A 22,957-nucleotide genomic window follows, 5' to 3' on the forward strand; every position below is an offset into this window, starting at 1 on the left:
GTTGAAAAATTATTTCTGTGCCCGGAACTCCGCTTTAACATAGCTTCTCCTCATTAACCAATATTGGTGAACATTCGCACATGAGCAGTCTCTATTTGTTTAAATCAAGTTCATTATACTGGCAATGTATGCATCTTGGTCATTAGACTCCTTTATTAAAGTTTGAAACAACTTTTTGGGCCCTAAATGCACTGGGCATGCATTGCACAGCACAGCACCCCAACATACACCTGGAAAAAAAAATATGCAGGACCTATTTTTTCATGTGTTGTGGTGCATTACAGACCGTTCATTTCAAATAAGCTGCCAAATGTAGTGTACAGTGCAGTGCAGTGCAGTGCATTTTGTTTGGAATAGGCAGCTTGTGTTGTCCCACATCAATAACAATATATTCTTATTTCACCATTTAGTTCAAGTGACTTTATCTTAATATTTAATGTTTTTTTTTTTCAATGTCTTTTTATGGGGTGGTTTATATTTATGGGGTGTTTATCTTTATATTCTAGTAAAAGCAGGATTATTTTTTTCAATTCCATACTCATATTCACTTTGACACCTACATATATCAAGTAGCATTAACTTCCAGCATTCTGGTTTGTGGTTAGAACCTGCATTTACTGCTGCTACCTCTTGGCCATGTTGTTTTGTGCTGTCATCAACGGGTTCATACTTGGAAGTAGTAGTCTGGTTCATTCTCCTGACTTTCTGTCATGCAGATTAGTAGTGTCATCGTTTTGTGGCATCTATACAAGTAGAGGGTAGAAGCAAGATCAGTTACAGCTCTCTGAGCAGGAAATGCCCCTATGATTTCAGCGATCTGGTCTAAATTTTATGTAATTAAAGTAGCATGAAATACTTTGGCGCAGTATTAGGTAAACTTTGCACTGCACGAGTAGAAGCATGATCTGTTTTAGTATGTGTTGTCATATGCATGCATTCAGTATATTAATGGTGCTCTGTTGTTGTGTATTCTTTAGTCATTAAACTTTCGCCTGGTGATGTTGCTATTATGATAATATTCAGACTAAATATAAAGGCAATACAATGGTTGGTTTTACTTTCTACTAAACTAATAGTGTTAACTTTGAGCAAAATGATATATAGAAATCTGTCAGTAGAATTTTTACAACATTTTTGTTAGTTTTTTTTTATTTCCCCCAAAATATTGTATTATTGCCTATTGACCCTATCAAAGAAGTCGGGACAAACCATTTACACTGACAGGGGGCTAACAAAGTTCAGCCTTTATTCATATGGTTTAAATCTTTTTTCCAAAAGAACAAAACCAGTTGTTGTTACTGCCTAAAAGTGCTAGCTGGAATCGGAGATTTGTTTGTCTCTTACTTAACCAGTTCTGGACCGGAAGGATTTGCCCCCTTAATGACCAGGCCATTTTTTGCGATTTGGCACTGCGTTACTTTAACGGAAAATTGCGCGGTCGTGCAACACTACCGAAATAAAATTGATGTCCTTTTTTCCTTACAAATAGAGCTTTCATCACCTCTGTGATTTTTTAATTTTTTGCGCTATAAACAAAAACAGAGCAACAATTTTGGGGAAAAAAACAATATTTTTCACATTCTACTATATAACATTCCCAATAACAAAAATTTAAAAATGAAATTTTTTCATCCTTTTAGGCCAATTTGTATTCTGCTACATATTTTTGGTAAAAAAAAATCGCAATAAGCGTTTTGTGATTGGTTTGTGCAAACGATATCGCGTCTACAAACTAGGGAAAAGATTTGTCATTTTTATTTTTTACTAGTAATGGTGGTGATCTGCAATTTTTAGGGGGACTGCGACATTGCAGTGGACAGATCGGACCCCTAACTGACATTTTTGACACTTTTTAGTAGACCAGTGACATTACTACAGTAATCAGTGCTAACAATATGCACTGTTAATGTAATAATGACACTGGCAGGGAAGGGGTTAACCTAGTGGGTGATCAAAGGGGGGGAACCTTACAGCCCCCCCCCCCCCCCATTTCTCACCCTGTGACTGAAAACTGAAAGGTGAGCAGTAAACTATCAGGCCTCATGCACACTGGACGTTTCTACAGCTGCTGTTTTTGGCATCCAGACATTTTTTTTTTTTTTTACAGCCAATAAATGCCCCAGCATTTTATCCTATGTGTCCATGCACACATAGGCTGTTTTCAGCAGGCAGGGGCGTTTTCTGGCTGAAAAAACCCGAAAAGGAGTGGGTTTTGAGTGGCTTTTTTCAGCTGTAAAAATGCTCACGACGATAAACGCTGATAAACGCCAAAAAACGCTGCTAACTGGCATATTTTGATGTTTTTGATTCCATTGCTTTTTTAAGCCTGGGTTCTGTTTCAAGGTGTCGTTCATGGAATATAGCCTGGGTTCACACTGGTGCATGCTGAACTTATGTGATTTGCACCAAAAATGCACCGCATTCCTGTGCACATGACGTGTGATGACTGCGCGATGCAATTTAAGCCATATATTTTGTATGGCTCAAATAGGATCACATTTGCACCAAAATGTTGTAGGACCCTTTTCTCTCCACACCTGATGATCGCTCCTGAACAATGCAGTGCTTCTCTCTCCTCTAATGCTCTCTCTGCTCTGAAAATGGCAACTAAACAATTAACAAAGGCTATGCAGAGATGCATTGTGGGAAAGTGGGAGTTACTAAAATAGCAGAGAGGTGATTTTTAGCTAAAAACGCCAAAAAACGCTGAAAAACTCACTGCAAAGCTACTGGCATTTTTATAACGTCCAGTGTGCATGAGGCCTTAAAAACAATTTAATGATATTTTAAATGGTTGTAAAGGCTAAAAGGTTTTTTTTTTTTTTTTTACTTTAATGCATTCTCTGCATTAAGGTGAAAAACCTTTTAGGTGCAGCTCCCCCAAGCCCCCCCCCCCCACCTAAATATTTTCCTGAGCCACATCTCAGTCCAGCACTGTGCACGAGAGCCGTAGTGCTGCTCTCCCTCTCCCTTCTCACAGGGCAGATTGATCCAGTCAAACCTAGTGACTATGGAGCAGGAAGCGAGGGCGAACCGCACTGTGTGTGTTAAAACACAGTGTGGCTCAGGAGCGAGCCCCCAGGAGTTCCCGTGGAGTGAAAATGCCACTGTGTGATTTCACTGCAGGATGAACAGCATTGCCACTATGTGACAGGAAAAGGAAACACAACAAATCTACTTGGCAGGACTAACCGGTAATAAAGCTGGTTACGGGGGGACTCATTTAAACAAAAACTGTTGTGGTTATTCTAGTGACAGGCTGCATCACATGTGTTATTTTTATTTTACCGGTAGTTACACTTTACTGTAGTGCAGAGTGCAAGAATGCAGCATTACCAGATTGCAGTTTGACTTCTGCCAGTTTTGTACAGTACAAGAAGACTTTATTTTCTCGTATGATTACAGACTGGGAAAATGAAGAACAAGGCACCATCAAGTACCTTGTGAGACATGAGGTGAAGAATGACCATTCATTACGGAAGACGATTAGGAATGTAATTGAACAAGACCTAGAAGAGAGGTTGGAAGTCCTAGGATTTAAAGCGGTAAGCTTGCATCACAGAATTAATAATTGGCAATTTCTACAACCAGTTTAAAATTAATATTTCACATATGAGATAGAATCCTGGTGTTATAGATCAGATAGAAAATAGAATTTGTATTTTTTACTATTTTAAGGCATGTTATTATTGCTGAGCAATCAACTGTAGAAAAATCTATGACGTATGCAACAAAGTTGACATTGGCAGACTCAACTTCATCTAATGAGCAGACTGCTGCATATCCAAGAACCTTTTTGCTGCGTATACTTGTATAGTTGTAGAGATGAATAACACATTTTGTTCTTGTCAGGGTGTGCGGGGGATCCCCAGTGACAAGTTCCAAAAATTAATGGATGCAAGACAAAAAAAACGACACATGAGGGAGAAAACATTTCCAGGGATCCAGAAATTGTATGAAAAGCTTGCAAAGCACGTAACTCAAAAAGCAGAGGAGCAATTATCAACATCTTTTAAATGTGTTTCAACAAGTCAGCTTTTTACTGATGGTACGATATGGAGCGTATTTTTATCTCAACATGGGGGTTGATGCATGTTTTGTGTTAACGCAGTTTATTGACAAAACTATTTGAAAATAATGCATCAGAGTAACCTTAAAGTGTAATTCCAGTCAAATTCTGACTAAGGCAAAATCTACTTACACCCCCATTGTAGGACTATATCTACCCTGTAAAAAGAAAAATGTCTATACTTTACTATTGTGAAGCCGTTCTGGTCCATTCACATGACTAGCTTACAGCGATAGCTTCAGTGTAGTGCAGAGACAGCCAACAACAGCTGCCCCATAATAAGCCTATGGGTGATGTCATTGCCTAGGCTCTGCAGCTGTTATCGCTGCTTCTCCTCTACACAGAAGACAATTAGTCCCTGATCAGGTCCCTGCACTGGAACCTGATCATGTCACTGGACTGGAGCAGATTCAGAATAGGTCAGTATAGACATGTTTTCTTTTACAGGGTAGATTGAATAGTCTTAGGGGTGGGAGTGGATTTAGCCTTAGTTAGAATTTGGCTGGAATTTCACTTTCAAGTGACAATGTCAGCACAGGTTCATTTGTATATAAAAACATACCTGCTAAAAGAAGCAGAAAAATCATTGCAGCAGGCAACAACAAATGTAAACATGGATCTCTTGGAACTTTTCAGATATTTTATTTGACTTCACTGTCAGTGGACTGATGGCATTTATTATGCTCATAGATTAAGAAAGTGCATTAAGTGATTAAAAAACATTTAGGGTGAGGTTAAATGTTTAGAGTCAGGTATGGATTAAATTTGGGGAAAAATAAAAGTTAGGGCAGTATTCTTGGGAGTTAGGTGAGGTGTTACATGTTCAGGTAGATGAAGTTTAAGTTTCTCTATCGCTCATTGACAGACGTAGTCTTCTTGATTCTCAAGAGCTGGGTTATGTTGTCTCCGCAGGAGTAGGACTAGGCAGAAAGACAAAACGTTCTGGCTCCACCTTAGGGGCAGTCCCTGAGGGTATATCCTCCCTCTCTCTGCTACAGGGAATCAGTTTTTTTCTGTCTAGTCAGGAGTAAGGACCTAAGTTCCTTGCTGGGATCTTTTGGTCCTGGCAAGACTTTTTTTCTTTAAGAAAAAGACATTTTTTAGGTAGTTTTCTCCAGTGTTTTTTCCTGTGAGATCTTCAAGCAAAAATGCCGGACTGGGCGACACTTGTGGTCACCCCAGCCGGCCTACGAGCGCGCGCAGACCATGGCATTGCGCTTGGTCGGCCGCAACATATTCAAGTAAGTATGCGGGGCCGGGCGACGGGCTGGATGTTGAGATCCAGTGGTCACCCCAGTTTCTGCCTACGAGCGCGTGCAGACCAGAGCTCCGCGCTGGGTCGGCCGCGACGGAGTCCCAATGAAGGGACTGACTTGCGAGTTAAAAGTCTCGCTTGGACGCCAGGTACCAGAGAGTCGAGGCGTCCACAAACCAACACCTCGGTGGAGAGGGTATTGTGAAGAGAGGGTGCCTGTCGGTTCGGTATGGTGAGTAAACGTTCCCTTTTTTCCTCATTATGAGGCAGTATATATTATGGGCCCCTCCATACATGGTCAGTATATATCTGATACTTACAAGTCCCCCTTGTAATACAGCATGTGTTTGTGGGAAGTGGACTTGGTTCAAGAGCTAACACTCTACCCAGCAGACTGTAACATTACAGCAGACATAGGAGGTATAATCCTACCTTATGTGTAGTGTATCTCTGTAGATCCATATATCACCTCTTAGCAGAGTGCAGGTGGATGTGCTGGGAAGACGATATCGGCGGTCCGCCGCCATTTTGCCGTAGACCGAATGCATGTATGTCCTCAGGTCACGCCGGCCGCCATGTTTTTGGAGTCTTATGTCTCTTCTATGGGGGCGGCCATGTTTTGTGAGCCCAGCTACCTCGTGGAGGGCTGGGAACGCCGGAAGGCGTACACAGGGGCGGGAAAAAGCAAACAGCTCCTTCCAGTCTGTGTAAGACAGACGCTGACTGCAGTTGGTTGGAAACTGCACTGCATCGGTTGGTGAGCCTTGGGGGTCCCTCTCTCTCTCTCTGGGATCGAGAAGCAGGTACTCTGAGGGGCGCTATTGCGCTAGGGGGAGACACACAAAAAAAAAAAAAAAAAAAGAAAAAGTTTTTTGTTTTGCTGGCAAAGGTGTCCTGTATTAACATGGACCCTGCCACTCATGTATCTCCTCCGGATCCCCTCGAGGGGTCTGCGGGATCCTCCAGCACCCCATTGACAATTGAATCATTGTCAGCTATTATGGAAACTTTTGTGTCCCGGGTGGAAGTGGCTTGTCAGGGACAGGGCGCAAGAAAGCGACCCCCGCCTAACCCCTTATTATCTGAAACCTCGGATTCAGACTCTGAGCCTATTTCTGCAGTTGCAGGTACTTCATCTGGTATTGGTGTCTCGGGTCCTGTCTCTTCAGACAGTGAGGAGGATGTTTCGGCATCCGCCATAGCCCGAGAGGAAGCGTTGGTAAACGCACTCATTGTATCTGTTCAAGAGACCTTAAGGTTACAGGGTATTCCATCGGAAATAGCTGAAACTGAAATCCCTTTTGGGACTAAAAAACGCATCAAAGTGGCGAAGGTTTTTCCATTGCCCAAATGTTTTGGCAATCCAATCGAAGAAGAATGGCGTCTGCCAAAACGCACTGTTACTATTTCTAAACGCATTGACAGGCGTTATCCGTTTGAGGAAACCCTTATTAAGAAATGGACAGAACCACCTGTGGTGGATTCACCAATTGCTAGATTGAATAAAGCCACGGTTATTCCTTTAGAAGACGCTCCGTCTTTTAAAGATCCAGTGGATCGCAAGATAGAAGCTATGTCTCGCACCATGTTTTCCTTGATTGGATCAGCTTTCAGACCTATAATAGCTATTGGTCTGGTTTCGCAGGCTGTAACTGAATGGACCAAGTGGTTACGCCGGGACTTAGAAGAGGTCCCTCAGGCGGTATCAGATTTGTTGGAACAAATGATACAGGGGTTACAGTTTGTGTGTGATGCGGCGTTAGACGCCACTCCATTAATGGCGCGAGCATCAGTCTCAGCAGTGGTTCTCAGGCGTACACTGTGGCTAAAAGGTTGGTTAGCCGACCAAGGTTCCAAAAAAGCATTGGCTAATATCCCCTTTTCAGGAGAGCGTCTATTTGGAGCCAACTTAGATGAGATCATTAAGGATCTCACCGGTGGAAAGAGCACCTTTTTACCGCAAAATTTTAAAGGTAGAGGAACTCGTCAAAGACGAGGGCCTTCTTTTTCTGCTCACAAGAGGTTTTTTCGTCCAGCGGGTGAAAAAACTAAGTCCTCCAAAGCTCCTGCAGGAGGCGTCAGGGGTCGTTGGTCGGGCAAGCAAAAGCCCGCCCCCTCCAGACCTGAAGATAAACCATCCAAAGCCTGAAGGTGCGCCCCCACCCATAACTGGGGTGGGGGGACGTCTTCGCCGGTTCCCGGATCCATGGCTTTCCAGAATCCCGGACAAATGGGTCTGCGAAGTCATAAGGTCAGGGTACAAGATCGAGTTTCGATCTCTCCCACCGGCGCGATTCTTCCCTTCCAATATCCGACTATCCTCAGATCGTTTAGAAGATCTGCGGAGAGCAGTCACAGATTTACTACAACAAGGAGTGGTAGTCCACGTTCCTTGGACAGAACGGTTTCAAGGGTTTTATTCAAACCTGTTTACAATACCCAGGAATGAGGGCAAAGTGCGTCCAATTCTGGACTTAAGAGCACTCAATTCTTTCGTCAACATAAGAAGATTCAGAATGGAGTCCATTCGCACGGTAGCAGCCTTCCTGCATCCAGGGGATGTCCTAGCGTCCATAGACATCAAGGACGCCTATCTTCACATTCCCATTTTCGCAGGACATCAGCGGTTTCTACGCTTTTCCGTAGAGGAGAACCACTATCAGTTTGTGGCGTTACCTTTCGGTCTCGCCACGGCTCCGCGGGTCTTCACAAAGGTGTTGGCCCCAATGTTGGCACTTCTGCGCCAAAGAGGTATATCGATCCTTGGTTACCTAGACGATCTTCTGCTTCATGCAGAGTCTCCTCAGACCTTGCTACAAAACATAGAAATTACTATGATTTCTTTACAGGAATTCGGATGGCTGGTGAACCAGCAAAAGTCATTTCTGGTTCCCACCCAGAGGCTCGAATATCTGGGTCTAATTCTAGACACAGTCAGGACAAGAGTTTTCCTTCCGGTAGGGAAACTCCGAAAGATTCAATCAGCAGTCCAGTTGTTACTGTCCAACAGCTGGTCTTCCCTTCGGACTTGCATGAGGGTTCTGGGGTTGATGGTGGCTTCATTCGAAGCAGTCCCATTTGCCCAGTCCCATACCCGAATTCTTCAGCAAGAGATTCTTCTCAGATGGAATCGGAATCCGGAATCCCTGGACAATCAGATACGATTGAGCAAACAGACCAGAGAGTCTCTGGTTTGGTGGCTTCGGTCTCCAATGCTCAGCCAGGGAAAGTCATTTCTGCCAATATATTGGACGATAGTGACCACGGATGCCAGTCTATCCGGATGGGGAGGAATTCTCGGTCAATTATCTGTCCAGGGACTTTGGTCCCCGGAAGAATCCAGGTTACCGATAAATGTATTGGAACTGAGAGCGATCAGACTTTGTCTGATTCACTGGACCGAGCAGCTCCAGGGCAGCCCGGTTCGGATCCAGTCGGACAATGCCACGGCCGTGGCTTATGTCAATCACCAGGGGGGCACCAAGAGTGTCCGAGCGGCCAAAGAAGTGGCTTGCATTCTTCGCTGGGCGGAACAATTTGTTCCAGCAATCTCTGCGGTGTTCATTCCGGGGGTGGAGAATTGGCAGGCAGATTATCTCAGCCGTCAGACCCTGGATCAGGGGGAATGGTCCCTCCATCCAGACGTTTTCCACCAGTTGTGCCTACGGTGGGGCACCCCGGATGTGGATCTGTTGGCATCACGATTCAACAGGAAAGTTCAGAGATTCGTGGCTCGCTCCCGCGATCCTCTAGCAGAAACCGCAGACGCACTGATCGCCCCGTGGGGGCAATACCAGCTAATATATGCCTTCCCTCCTTTCGCGTTACTGCCAAGACTTCTTCGCAGGATAGAGGAGGAAGGAATTCCAGTAATCCTGGTAGCTCCGGACTGGCCTCGTCGAGCTTGGTACGCCGACATGGTCAGACTGGTGGCGGACGTCCCGTGGAGACTTCCTCTCAGGGAGGATCTACTGTCTCAGGGACCGATCTTCCATCCTGCTTTACGATCGCTGGCTTTAACGGCCTGGCTATTGAGACCCAGGTGCTGAAGGACAAAGGTTTGTCAGCTTCAGTTATTCCTACTCTAGTTGAAGCAAGGAAAGCGACTTCCAGAAAGATTTATCATCGCACATGGAAGTCCTACATTGCATGGTGTGAACCTTTGGGGTTCCGTCCTCGGTCTTATTCGATTAGTCGAATATTGGCTTTTCTGCAACAAGGGGTTGAGCAGAAACTGGCCTTGAGTACTATCAAGGGTCAGGTCTCAGCATTAGCCATCTTCTTTCAGAAGCCTTTGGCTACTCATTCCTTGGTGCGGAACTTCATCCAGGGGGTGCGACATCTGGCTCCGCCAGTGCACGCGCCGTTACCCCCCTGGGATCTTAATTTAGTGTTGTCGGTTCTTCAGAAACCTCCCTTTGAAGATATTAGGGAGATTCCTCTACCCACGTTGTCCCAGAAGGTGGCCTTCTTGGTGGCTATTACTTCTGCACGCAGGGTGTCAGAACTGGCCGCATTATCTTGTCGTTCACCATATCTGGTGGTTCATAGAGATAAGGTGGTTCTTCGTCCGAATCCATCCTTCCTACCAAAAGTGGTTTCAGAATTTCATCTGAATGAAGAAATTGTATTACCTTCCCTGTGTCCTAAGCCCAGTCATCCTCGGGAGTTTGCGTTACACTCCTTGGATGTGGTCCGGGCGATCAGGGTATACTTGAAAACGACAGACTCGTTTCGCAAGACGGATTCACTTTTTGTGATCCCAGATGGACCCGAAAAGGGGTTGCCTGCATCTGCCGCGACCATTTCCAGATGGATCAGACAGACGGTAGTGCAGGCTTATTCTATTAAGGGTCGGGAGCCCCCGTTCCCTGTTAAGGCGCACTCCACTCGGGCACTTAGTGCGTCATGGGCCTTTCGCCATCAGGCGTCAGTGGTCCAGGTGTGCAAGGCGGCTACCTGGTCGTCGGTGCATACCTTTTCTAAACATTATAAAGTTGATGTAATGGCATCGTCTGATGCCTCGTTTGGCCGCAAGGTTTTGCAGGCCGCAATTTGAGGAGACCAGTGGTCTACCTCGAGGGTTTTTTTCCATTGGAAAATTTTTTCTTTAGTCTCATTCTTTGTTTATAATGAGCCTTTAAAACTTCTAGTTTGGCACCGGTTGGGCCTTCTAGATTGGATTTGATTTTGTCAATCCCACCCCTCATTTGTGGCACTGCTTCTGGATGTCCCAGCTCTTGAGAATCAAGAAGACTACGTCTGTCAATGAGCGATAGAGAAAAATGGATTTTTGTAAGATCTTACCGTAAAATCCTTTTCTCTTAAGCTCATTGACAGACGTAGTACCTGCCCCTCTATCATTGAGTTGGGTTGGGTTAAATTCTCTGTACTGCTTTAAACAGAACTGATTCCCTGTAGCAGAGAGAGGGAGGATATACCCTCAGGGACTGCCCCTAAGGTGGAGCCAGAACGTTTTGTCTTTCTGCCTAGTCCTACTCCTGCGGAGACAACATAACCCAGCTCTTGAGAATCAAGAAGACTACGTCTGTCAATGAGCTTAAGAGAAAAGGATTTTACGGTAAGATCTTACAAAAATCCATTTTTTAGGAGTGGCTTAGGTTTTTAAGCGCATAATTTGTATTACCGCTTTTCCACAAATGTAGATTACTGTTCCTCAGCACGATGCATATACTAGGAGATGGTTAATCTACATTCCCTTTCACAGCTATGAGAGCACAGTAGTGCATTCTCCTCTACTGCCACACTTTAACTAACAGTTTCCAGTAAGGCTGGGTTCACACTATTGTGGTTGGTTGAGGGCGCGAGAATCGCACCTGTTCCCGCACCTGCAACCAAAATGCACTGCTCTTTAAAATGTGCAGGGCTTGCATTCATTCTTAATGGCCCCCTCATACATCTAAAAACAAAGCGTGTTTTCAGGTACGGGAACCTCTGGGAAATCGCACAATGCAAAAGCACCATGTGATTTCTTGGCTGCTGCATTTTCAAAACCCTGCAGTAACCTTTTTCCTGCATGAAACGCAGGCATAGCAGCCCATTCAAATGAATGGGCTCCTGTGCCCACACAAACACAGCCCACAAAGGTGCAATAGTGTGAACCTAGCATAATGGTCAGAAACCAGTCAGCATTGTCAGCTATTACATAACATGAAGTTTGTTCGTAAACAAAACTTGCAGACTGCAGCTGTCACTTAGAGCTGCACTATTGTGGCAAAAATGAGAATCGCCATTTTTTTTGCTTAGAATGAAGATCACAATTCTCTCACGATTCTGAAAATCTTATTTTAAAGATATATATATATATATGTATATATATATATATATATATATATATAATTATTTATTTATTTTTTTATTAACCATTTGAAATAAAGCTGTGACTAGGATTACCCCCCTCCTCTGACATGGACTGGGTACTGCTGGCTGGTACTGCTGTGAGTACTGCTGGCTGGTGGTTACTGCTGGCTGGTACTGCTGTGGGTACTGCTGGCTGGTATTGCTGGTGGGTACTGCTGGCGGGTACTGCTGGCTTGTGGGTACTGCTGCCTGGTACTGCTTGCTAGTACTGCTGTGGGTACTGCTGGCTGGTGGGTAATGCTGGCTGGTGGGTACTGCTGGCTGGTGGGTAATGCTGCGGGTACTGCTGGCTGGTGGGTAATGCTGCGGGTACTGCTGGCGAAGAGTGAGTGTGAGGAGCGGCGCAGAGCCAAAACTTCCTGTTGCTCTCCTCGGTCTCCTCTCACAGGCGGAGGTCATTTGATATCACTCCGCCTGTAATAGAACGGAGCCGGAACTACACAGGAAGCATCGGCTCTGCTCTGACAGCTGAGCTCTGACACAGACAGCTGGGATATCGCCTGGGTCTCAGGCAGCTGCAGCCCGCAGGCTGGAGACTTGGGATGTCTGGCTATGTGTCATACCCAGACACATAACACTTAACCCACTCCACTGAGAATTGTGAAAATTGGGGATTGAGATCGCGGGGGGGGTTGATCGCGATTATCATACGATTAATCGTGCAGGTCTACTGTCACTGTATTTCTTCCTCTATGCATTGTGCACGGCATGGATAATGGAAAATTCCGAGCATGGTATTTGGTAAATATTGTACCAAGTAAAGTTGTATATGTCCTTAAAAATTGTAAAAATAATTTAGGTAGGCAGATCAGTTATAGAAGTATAGTCAAGTTGCGAGATGCATTCTGGCAGAGCTAAATTTGGTCTGGGCACTAGCACCTCAAAAACCTCTGGTCATGAAAGGGCTTATAACTCTCAGGAGAATTGTAGATTTTCAACTTGTTCTCAAACTACAAACTTTATAATAATATTACAAATACTGAAATTTTGAAATCTAAAAACTTGTATTGAAGGTATTTCTGTCTTAACAGCTAAATCTTTAACTTGGGGAAGCGCATCATCTTTTTCACCACCTAGACAAAGGAAACCAAAAACATCGATAGTAAAATCTTCTCAAGAAGAATTAAAAGCTGAACCAAGATATCCGGTGCCTAAAACTAGTTCTACCCCAAAGTAAGTTACATTGTTTGAAAGAAAAAAATGGGATGGTTTAGAAACAACAGGCTACAACATGAAAAGGTTTCTGTAGAAATGAGAAAGATTTATCAAGATTAGTCCGGTGTAGGATGAAAGAAGATCATGCGAACCATCCTTATTTATGAAATAAAACTGTGAGTCTTATGACGAATAGGATATTTCTAGGTGTTCTGTCAACGGTATTATGTAGTGATGTAATTTTGTCTTTTGGTAGGGCACCTGGGAACACCCTATTAGGTTTAGCACATTATGTAAAACAGAGAGTCACAATTAATTGTGACACAACTGGAACATGATCAAAAATACTTTATTAGTACAAAATGTGCATACATAGAAAAGTCTTAACTTTAAAATACTTGTTCTAAAAATGATACTTTGCTTAGGTGTCAGTGGCAGATTAACAAATAGTCAGAGTAGGCACTGGCCTATGGGCCCACGCCTTTTAAGGGCCCTGTGACAACAGATGAAAATGATAATTATTTGACCGTGAAAGGAAATTACTATGAAGTTTTCTTGAATTGTTTACAAAAGATAGAAAGAATTAATCAACTCAGGGAAGCAAAAGCTTCACCCTAAATCCACTTTATGTCACCCCCTTCTTTTTGAACTCCTATTTCTCTTTCATTCTTTAGTACGTGGGTTATACTGCCCTCTACAGGAGTAGCACTCTATGCAGAAAAGAACTAAACTTGACTACGCAGTTAGTTCGGTGCTGTAAGTGCCTGATAGGTGGTGGGGAGTTTATTTGTGGGGTTCTCTCTCCCGCTCTCTGCTTTAGCAGCGGTAGTGCTCTGTGCTCGGCCTTGTGGTGCCAACACCGCGGTGGGGGTGTCCCTTGCAGTATGATACACTTTTTCTCTTACGTCCTCTGACAGTCGCTGCCGATCCATATAAGCCTTCACTATTGGGTAATGGCGCCCTCTGCAGGAGTAAGAGAGATAGAAATGTTAATAAAAACACTTTTCTATACTTAGACACACCTCTAGGGGGATGTCCCCAGCCATTATCCCTGATCCAGTCACAACTGGTCCTCAGTTTTATGCTGCCTAGCTTAGGATTGGGCTAGCTTTTCTAGCCGGGACCTAGTGTCTCGGTTTTTCTTTCTGTTTTTTTCTGACAATATGTATTTTTCTTCTGAAAATAGGTTTTTATTTCTCTCACTATCACTAGTTATCCAGGGACTTTTTCCTTGAGGACTACAAGTGACAGCAGAGCTGGGCCTCGCACTGGGTAATATAGATCCTTATGGAGTCCCAGCCTGCTAACGAGCGTCGTAGGTTACTGGTGCGCCTCGCAACGACAGTGCCCCTCGGAATGGGGATGAGCCTGCGAAGCTGTGTCTTCGCTGTGAGTGTCTCAACCCCGGAAGGCCCGTGTGTTGCCAGCATCCCTCCTTGGCTGACGGCACCCCCACCTAGTGTGGGAGGTCTCCCTTATCAGAGCGGTGCCCGCTTCCCTGGACTGGTGAGTACTCATACCCCCTTGTCCCTGGGGACTTTTGGGGGGTTTGTGGGCACACTCTTAGGGGGTGGCAGGGCTGGTGGTCTCTGTGGGATCCCCCGTCTGGCTGGCTAGGTGTTATTCCCCTCCCTCCCTGGCCCTGCTGAGGGCGCTGTGTGAGGTACTTGTGGTACCTGGGGGGTTTTGGGAGAGGGGCTCAATAGTGGTGTGGGGTCTCCCTAGGGTCCCCTGTGGTGGCCAGACCACGTGTGTACGCTTAGTTTGGTGGCGTTTTAGGTGAGGGCAGGTCACTGGGCTCTGTGTGTGGGCAGCAGCCATGTCATGTATACTGCTTTACTGCCGATCGGGCGCCATCTTAGGTAAGGGCACATGCCTAGTAAGGGCAAGTGGCCATCTTGCTGGTGCCTTTTTACATAAAGTTTCATTAGGCACCATTTTATTGTAGCTCCTGGGCTAGGCCTCTAAGGGCGTGAGGTCACTTCCTCTCTTTCCCTCCATTTTACCTCAGAGAAGTCTTTGACGGTTTATGAAACTGTGGGGGGGATTTTTACTAATGCCAAAGGCATTTTTCTGCCAAAATTTTTATTTTTTGTGGATTTTGCATTTTCTGAAGGAGCTCTTTCAAACAATGCAGACTGCCCTTGACTTGGTGGTTTGGGTTATCTGAACGGGGATGTACCTGTGTGACGCGGCCTTGGGCGAGGCTCCGTTGGTCGCGCTGTTCTCTGCGGTTGGGGGTTGCGATTCGCCACCTTTTTTGGCACAAAAGCTGGTCGGCTGGCCACGCTCTCAGATAGACGGTGTCTGATGTTCCTTGTTGGTGAGTTGTCCTTTTGGGAACACTTAGGCTGAGTTGATTAAGGGGCTTACGGGGGTCAGAGTACTCGGTTTCCCCTGGTCGCTAGGGGTAGGTCCTCCCGCGCTAAACGGGGGCCTTCCTTGATAGCTCAGCGTGGGTCATTTTGTGCCTTAGGGGCGCAGGACAAGGGCTTCAAGCCCTCCGGTGGTCACAAGAAGCCGTGGTTGGGTGAGACTAAGGCCGGTCAGTCTAGCTCGGCAGCCCGGTCCACCTCTTCCTGCAGGGACGCCCTCACCCGTCTTAGGGGTTGGGGGACGTCTGTGTTGTTTTCAGGTTTCCTGGTTGTCCAGTATTCAGGACAGAGGGGTTCACGAGTTGCTTCTTTTTCAGGGTACAAGATCAGTTTTCGATCTCGCCCCGTGGACAGGTTCTTCCTGTCGGCTCTCCAGCTGCCTCCTGCTCTCTCAGGGGTTTCATGGGAGCGGTGCATGTTCTGCTCGCCCAAGGAGTCTTTGTGCCCGTGTCTTCACGGGACAGGTTTCACGTTTTTTTTCTTCCATCCTGTTCTCTGTGCCCAGAACAGGGGGCACAGTGCGTCCGCTTCGGGGCTTGCAGTCTCTGAACCGTTTTTTGCAGGAGCTGGAGTTCTGGATGGAATCCCTCAAAGCCGGTCGTGGCATCATTGGGTCCAGGGGACTTCCTGGCCTCCCATCACCTTGCTGGATGAGTGTCTACCCATCCCTATATACGAGGGTTCTCAGAGATGTCTCTGCTTCGCGGTGGCAGGGGAGCTGGCCAGTTTTCTGGCGCTACCCTTCGGTTTCGCTTTGGCTCCCAGGTTTTTCACCAAGATTTTGGCTCCAATGCGGGCCTTGCTGCGTTTAAAGGAGATTGCGTACTCTTTTATCTGGCTGACCTCCTGTTCAGGTCGAGCTTGTGTGCATCTTTGTCGTGGGCTAACCCTGGCTTCTGAGGGATGAGATCAGATCCCTCAGGGACGACGATCCCTCCTCCTTGTGGACCTATGTGCGGTCTCTGGGTCTGATGGTTTCAGCTTTCGCAGCCATCCAGGTGGCCAGGTGAGGCAGGACGCCTCAGTCATTACACAAGTAGTTTCTCTGTTCCACCGGCTGCGGTCGGATCCTTTGTGGTGGCTCCGGTCGCCGACCCTGACACAGGGCCAGTCATTTCGGCCTCTGTTGTGGACGGTGTTCACGACGGATGCCAGCCTGTCGGGCTGGGGAGAAATCCTGGGCGCGCCTTGTGCCCGGGGGTTGTAGTCAGCGGTGGGGGCCTCTTTGCTGTTACACGTCTTGGAGCTCCGTGCGATCAGGCTTTGTTTGTTTCCATTGGTTATCTCAACTTCAGGGGTGTCCAGGTCCAGTACGGACGGATGACGCCATGGCTGTGGCTTATATCAATCACCAAGGGGCACCAAGAGTGCCTGGGCGGCCGAGGAAGTGGCCGTGCTCCTGTCTTGGGCCGAATTGCGCATCCCTGCGCTTTTCGACTGTTCCCATTCTGGGTGTGGAAAATTGGCATGCGGACTGTCTGAGTCGCCTGACCTTGGACCAGGGAGTCTGGTCCCTGCATCCGGAGGTGTTTCGCCTCCTGTGTGCCCTGTGGGGGACTCCGGACGTGGATCTGTTCATGCCCTGTCTCGACAATGGGGTTGGGAAGTTCGACAATTGGGCCGGACCTTGCGATCCTCTGGCGGACGCCACGAATGTGTTAGGGGTGCCTTTGGCACCGGTATCGGCTGTTGTATGCCTTCCCCCTGGTTCGACTGTTTTCCAGGTTCCTCTGCAGGTTGGCATTGGAACGGATGTCGGTCTTTCTGGTGGCCCCAGACTGGCCATGTCGGTCCTGGTATGCGGCCATCATTCAGATGGTCATCGGGCCTCCCTGGGGGCTTCCGCTGCGGGACGATTTTCTGTCTCAAGGGCCGATCTTCCTTCCTGCTTTGCAGTCTCTGGCTTTCACGGCGTGGCTGTTGGAAGCCAGGTCTTGAGGGGTAGGGGTCTTCCACAGGCGGTCATCACTACATAATTGAAGGCTCGTAAAGCTACCTCGAGGAAGATTTCTCATCGCACCTGGAAAGTGTATATACCTGGTGCGGATCGCATACGTTCCACCCTCGCTCCTTCTCGGTGGCGAAAGTTTTCAGCCTTCCTGCAGGAAGGAGTGGATCAGCGTTTGGCGCTGAACGCAATCAAGGGTCAGTTGTTGGCTTTGGCCGTCTTTATCCATGTCCCTTGCTATCGTATTCTTTGTTTCACACTTTCCTCATAAGCGTGCGGCATCTGGCTCCTCCGAGGAAGGCTCCCTTGCCTCCCCGGGGCCTGAATTTTGTGTTGTCTGTGTTACAACTACCTCCCTTTGAGAACATAAGAGTTTTTCCTCTGCCTGTGTTGTCCCAGACAGTTGCTTTTCTGGTGGCTATCACGTCTGCTCGCAGAGTGTCTGCATTGGCGGCTTTGTCTTGCCGTTCTCCTTATCTGGTGTTTCATAGGGATGAAGTGGTTCTGCGACCCACTCAGTCTTTTATTCCCAAGGTGGTTTCTTCGTTCCACCTCCACGAGGATATCGTGCTGCCTTCGCTTGTGAGAAGCCCAAGCATCTCCAGGAAATGGCTTTGCATCCTTGGATGTTGTCCAGGCGTTCAGGGTTTTCCTGGCTGTCGCGGCATCTGTTCGGCAGTCTGATTCCCTGTTTGTTCTTTCTGAGGGACCTCGGAAGGGCTCGGCCGCGTCCGCGGCTACCTTTTCTCCATAGATCAGACTAACGTTTTTTGATTCAGGCCTATTCCATCGAGGGTCAGGTTCCTCCTTTCCCTGTAAGGGCCTTTTCTACTGGAGCCGTCAGCGTCTCTTGGGTTTTTCGCCATCAGGCTGCTCTGGCTCAGGTGTGCAAAGCGGCGACCTGGTCGTCTGTTCACTCTTTCACACAATTCCACAGAATTTGTTTTTGCATCCTTGGATGCTTCCTTTGACCGCAAAGTTTTGAGGTGCGGCGGTTGTTTGCAGAGGCATATTTTTTTCTGTCTCTTCCTTGGGGTGTTTTTTTCGTTACCTTTTCAGTTGGTTGCGTCTTCCCACCCCTCACACCTGCACTACTTTGGGACGTCCCAATAGTGAAGGCTTATATGGATCGGCGGCGACTGTCAGAGGACGTTAGAGAAAATAGAATTTTTGTAAGAACTTACCGTAAAATTCTTTTCTCTGAGTCCTCTGACAGTCGCCCCCCCCCCCACCTCTCTGGTTTTTTGGATCTGGGGGTTATTGCCTTCTGGTACTGCTTGCTACAAACTGAGGACCAGTTGTGACTGGATCAGGGATATTGGCTGGGGACGGCCCCCTAGAGGTGTGTCTAAGTATAGAAAAATTTTGTATTAACATTTCTATCTGCCTAGCTTACTCCTGCAGAGAGCGCCATTACCCAATAGTGAAGGCTTGTATGGACTGTCAGAGGACTCAGAGAAACAGATTTTACGGTAAGTTCTTGCAAAAATTCTATTTTTTGTGTGGGCTCCCCTCTCCATAAATGGAGTCCCTGGAGCATATTTCACCACCTGATCCCCTATCATAGGCTGCCGGGCCATCCAGGTCCTGACAACTGACTGCACTGACGGCGGTCCTAGAGTCCTTGGTGTCCAAGGTAGATTTGGTCCTGGAAAAACGAGCTAGCAAAAATTGTCCACTGCCTTCACCTGCTTCCTCTGTCTCATCAGATCCTGAATCTGATTAGGCTGCTGCAGATGCGAGTTACCCTTCTGGTTCTGCCTCCACGCACCCTGCGTGTTCAGATAGTGAGGATGATTGCTCTGCTCCTCTGGCCGTGCTTTAAAAAGGCACTAGTGGATGCGCTGATTGTATCAGTGCGGGAAACCTTAAAGATGGAGGATACGAATAATGCAGCATCGGAGGCGCGGGTCACCTTTGGCACCCACAGGCCAAGGCGGCAAAGGTGTTCCCCTTTCCCGCGTTCTTTGACAATATTGTCACAAAACAGTGGGGGTGCCCAAAATGCACTTTTGCAATCCCTAAGCATTTTGCAATGCGGTACCCTTATGAGGATTCCCTCAAATAATGGACGGTTCCTCCTGTAGTAGAGGAGTCTTTCGGCTTGACCCCCAATATGTTCACTGAGGCTGGTTTGGCACTTAGGTTGGTATTTACTATTGCCCTGGTGTCACAAGCTATGGCTGAGTGGGCAAAACTTCTACACCGGGACCTGGAAGGGGAACAGCTCCCCCCTGCCTTTGTGGAGCTGGAAGATCAGTTGGTTCAAGGCAAGGGCTACAGTTTGTCTGTAAAGCCTCTTTGGATGCTTCTCTCTTGGTTTCTAGACTGTCTGTCTCAGCAGTGGTCCTGCGGCATATTATCTGGCTGAAATGCTGGTCTGCGGACCAGGCTTCTAAGAAGGCGTTACCCGATCTTCTATTTTTGGGGGATCACCTGTTTGGAGCTTCCTTGGATGACCATCAAAGGCCTCACAGGGGGAAAGAGCTCCATCGCAGAGGGGGGCCTTTCTTTTCGGCTCACAAGCGGCCTTTTCGTTCCTCTGGGTGTCAAGACAAGGGTTCCAAGCCCTTCAGGGCCTCCCGACGGGGGGTGTAAGAGGACCTGGTCTGGCAAGTCACGAGCGGGTTCTGCCAGACTTGCAGACAAGGTTTCCTCTGCATGAAGGGGCACCCTTACCCGTGTCTGGGGTGGGGGGACGTCTTTGCTGGTTTCTGTATCCATGGACCTCCCTGATACAGGATAAGTGGGTCCACAAAGTCATTCGCTCTGGCTATAAGATTGAGTTTCGATCTTATCCTTCGGAAAGCTTCTTCCCTTCCAACCTGCGCTTGTCCCCAGATCATTTAGGGGATCTCTTTGGGGCAGTGCAAGGCTTCAAGGGGTGATTGTTCCAGCTTCGATATCGGAACATTTTCAGGGGATTTACTCAAACCTGTTTACAGTTCCCAGGAAGGAAGGCAAGGTACATCCAATTCTGGACCTCAAGGCACTAAACTGCTTTGTGCGGGTACAGAAGTTCCGAATGGAGTCCATTCGCACGGTAGTGGCGTCCCTACACCAGGGGGATTTCCTCACTTTCATCGACATCAAGGATGCCTACCTTCACATCCCAATATGTGCCAGCCACCAGCGCTTCTTCCGCTTTGCCGTGGGCGAGGAGCATTATCAGTTTGTGGCGTTACCATTTGGTCTCGCCTCTGCTCCTCAGGTCTTTACAAAAGCATTGGCCCCGGTGCTAGCATTGTTGTGTCGCCGGGGGATCGTGGTACTGGGGTATCTGGACAATCTGCTTTTTGTGAGCAGAGTCTCCAACTGCTCTTCTGGACAACTTGGAGATTACTCTGCGAACTCTGCGGGAGTTCGGTTGGATTCTGAATCTTCAGAAGTCTACTCTGGTTCCGTCCACCAGTCTGGACTATCTGGGTCTGATTTGGACTCGGCTTCAGTAGGCAATTCGGACTTGCATGCGGGTGCTGGGCCTGATGGTGTCTATCTTTGAGGCAGTTCCGTTTACTCAGTTCTACACGAGATCTCTGCAAAAAGAGATCCTGGTAAAATGGAACAAGAATTCTCAGTCTCTAGACAATCGGATCCTGTTGAGCTGGAGTACAAGAGGGTCCCTGGTTTGGTGGCTTTATTCTCCCGCACTTTGTCAGGGAAACTTTTCTTCCCCTGTACTGAACGGTCGTCACCATGGATGCCAGCCTGTCCAGGTGGGAAGGCGTCCTCGGCATGGATTGTGCTCAGGGGGTCTGGACTCAGGAAGAGTCCAGGCTACCCTTCAATGTACTGGAACTCCGAGCAATCAGACTTTGTCTGAGATCATTGGACGATTCGTCTTCAGGGGTGTCCGGTACAAATTCAATCGGATAAGGCCAAGGCCGTGGCTCATGTCAATCACCAAGGGGGCACAAGAAGTTCCTTGGCAGCTTGGGAATTAGCCAGTATATTAAGTTGGGCAGAATGTTTCGTTCCAGCCCTCTCTGCTGTACACATTCCAGGGATGCAGAACTCGCAAGCGGATTACCTCAGTCGACAGGCGTTGGACCAGGGGGAATAGTCGCTTTATCAGCTGTGTCTCCGGTGGGGTACTTCAGAGGGGGATCTGTTGGCCTCTCATCTCAACAGGAAAGTACAGAGGTTTGTGGTACGGTCTTAAGATCCTCTAGCCGACGCCACAGACGCCTTAGTGGCTCCTTGGAGTCGGTATCTCCTGATTTACGCCTTTCCTCCCTCCAAACTTCTGCCGAGACTCCTGCCCAGGATTGAGTCAGAAGGGATTCCGGTCATTCTAGTGGCTCCAGACTGGCCTCGCCGGACTTAGTACACTGATCTGGTATGGCTGGTTGCCGATGTTCCTTGGCCCAAGGGCCAATTTTCCATCCTGATTTACAGTCACTGGTTTTAATGGCTTGGCTGTTCAAAGCCATGTGCTGGAGGATAGAGGTTTGTCTGAATCGGGGATTCCTAACGCTCTTAAAGGCTAGAGAATCTACCTCTAGGAAGATTTACCATCGCACTTTGAAGGCATACATTGCGTGGTGAGTCTCTTGAGGTTTACCCTCGCTCCTTTTCGGTGGATCAGATCTTGGCTTTCCTCCAACGGGGGGTTGAGCAGCGCCTGGCCTTGAGTAGGTTCTCAAAAAAAACAGGTTTTGGCCTTGGCGGTTCTCTTTCAATGTCCATTGGCCACACAATCCTTGGTGTGTACCTTTATCCAGGCAGTTCAACACTTGGCTCCTCCAGTGCGGTCTACATTGCCGCGTGGGATCTCAATTTGGTGTTGTCAGTTCTCCAGAAGCCTCCTTTTGAAAATATTCGGGAGGTTTCCCTGATTATGTTGTCCCAGAAGGTGGCCTTTTTGGTGGCTATTACATCTTCGTGCAGGGTGTCAGAGCTGGCCGTGCTGTCTTGTCGTTCATGGTACCTGGTGGTACACAGGGATAGGGTGGTTCTTCGTCCATGTCCGTCGTTCCTTCCAAAGGTTGTCTCTGATTTTCATTTAAATTAAGACATCGTGTTGCCTTCCCTGTGTCCCAGGCCTAAGCATCCTAAGGAACTTGCCTTGAATTCCCTGGTTCACTCAATCAAGGTGTGGCAGCTACTGAGTCTTTTAGGAAGTCAGACTCCCTATTTGTCCTCACGGATTGACCTCGCAAAGAGTTGGCTGCTTCTGCAACGACCTTTTCCAGATGGATCAGACAGACAGTGTCTTATTCCATTAAGTTAAGGCGCACTCTACTCGGGTGCTTAGTGCCTCCTGGGCCTTCCGTTATCAGGTGTCAGTGATGCAGGCTTACAAGGCGGTAACCTGGTCGTCTGTGCACACGTTCACATAGTTTAGGAAGGTGGATATGTTGGCATCTGTGGATGCTTCCTTTGGTCGCAAAGTTTTGCAGGCTGCTGTTTGGGAGACTTGGTCCTCTGAGAGCATTTTTACATTTTTTTTCAGGTGAACTCCAGTTGCTTTATTGTTGAGCTCCATGTTACCTGGTTGGCTATGTTTAGGTTTGGGAAGTATTTTTTCTTGCTGTTCCTACCCCTCATGTTTGACACTGCTTTGGAACGTCCCACATAGTCAAGAAGATGAGGAGCTATGTCCTTCAATGAACGAAAGAGAAAATGGGATTTTTGACTTACCGTAAAATCTATTTCTCTGATGTTCATTAACGGACACAGCACCCACCCCTCTATGGAGTTGGGTTTTTTCTTCTGACACTGCTTGTAACAAAACTGAGTATAGCAGAAAGTGGGAGTATACCCCCTGGGAC

General features: G+C 47.4%; 1 protein-coding gene across 2 annotated transcripts in view; it reads left to right on the top strand.

Moving 5' to 3' along the window:
* The window catches only part of DZIP1 (DAZ interacting zinc finger protein 1), a 143,699-nt gene that overhangs the window by 85,436 nt on the left and 35,306 nt on the right, over nt 1-22,957 (top strand). For both annotated transcript variants that reach the window (XM_082245315.1, XM_082245316.1), the window contains 3 exons: nt 3,406-3,545; nt 3,853-4,048; nt 12,737-12,878. In XM_082245315.1, the coding sequence (XP_082101441.1) occupies nt 3,406-3,545; nt 3,853-4,048; nt 12,737-12,878 (478 nt within the window). The remainder of the gene's footprint in view (nt 1-3,405; nt 3,546-3,852; nt 4,049-12,736; nt 12,879-22,957) is intronic.

The sequence above is a fragment of the Pelophylax lessonae genome, assembly GCF_965119305.1.
Source record: "Pelophylax lessonae genome assembly, chromosome: 2".
Classification (NCBI taxonomy): domain Eukaryota; kingdom Metazoa; phylum Chordata; class Amphibia; order Anura; family Ranidae; genus Pelophylax; species Pelophylax lessonae.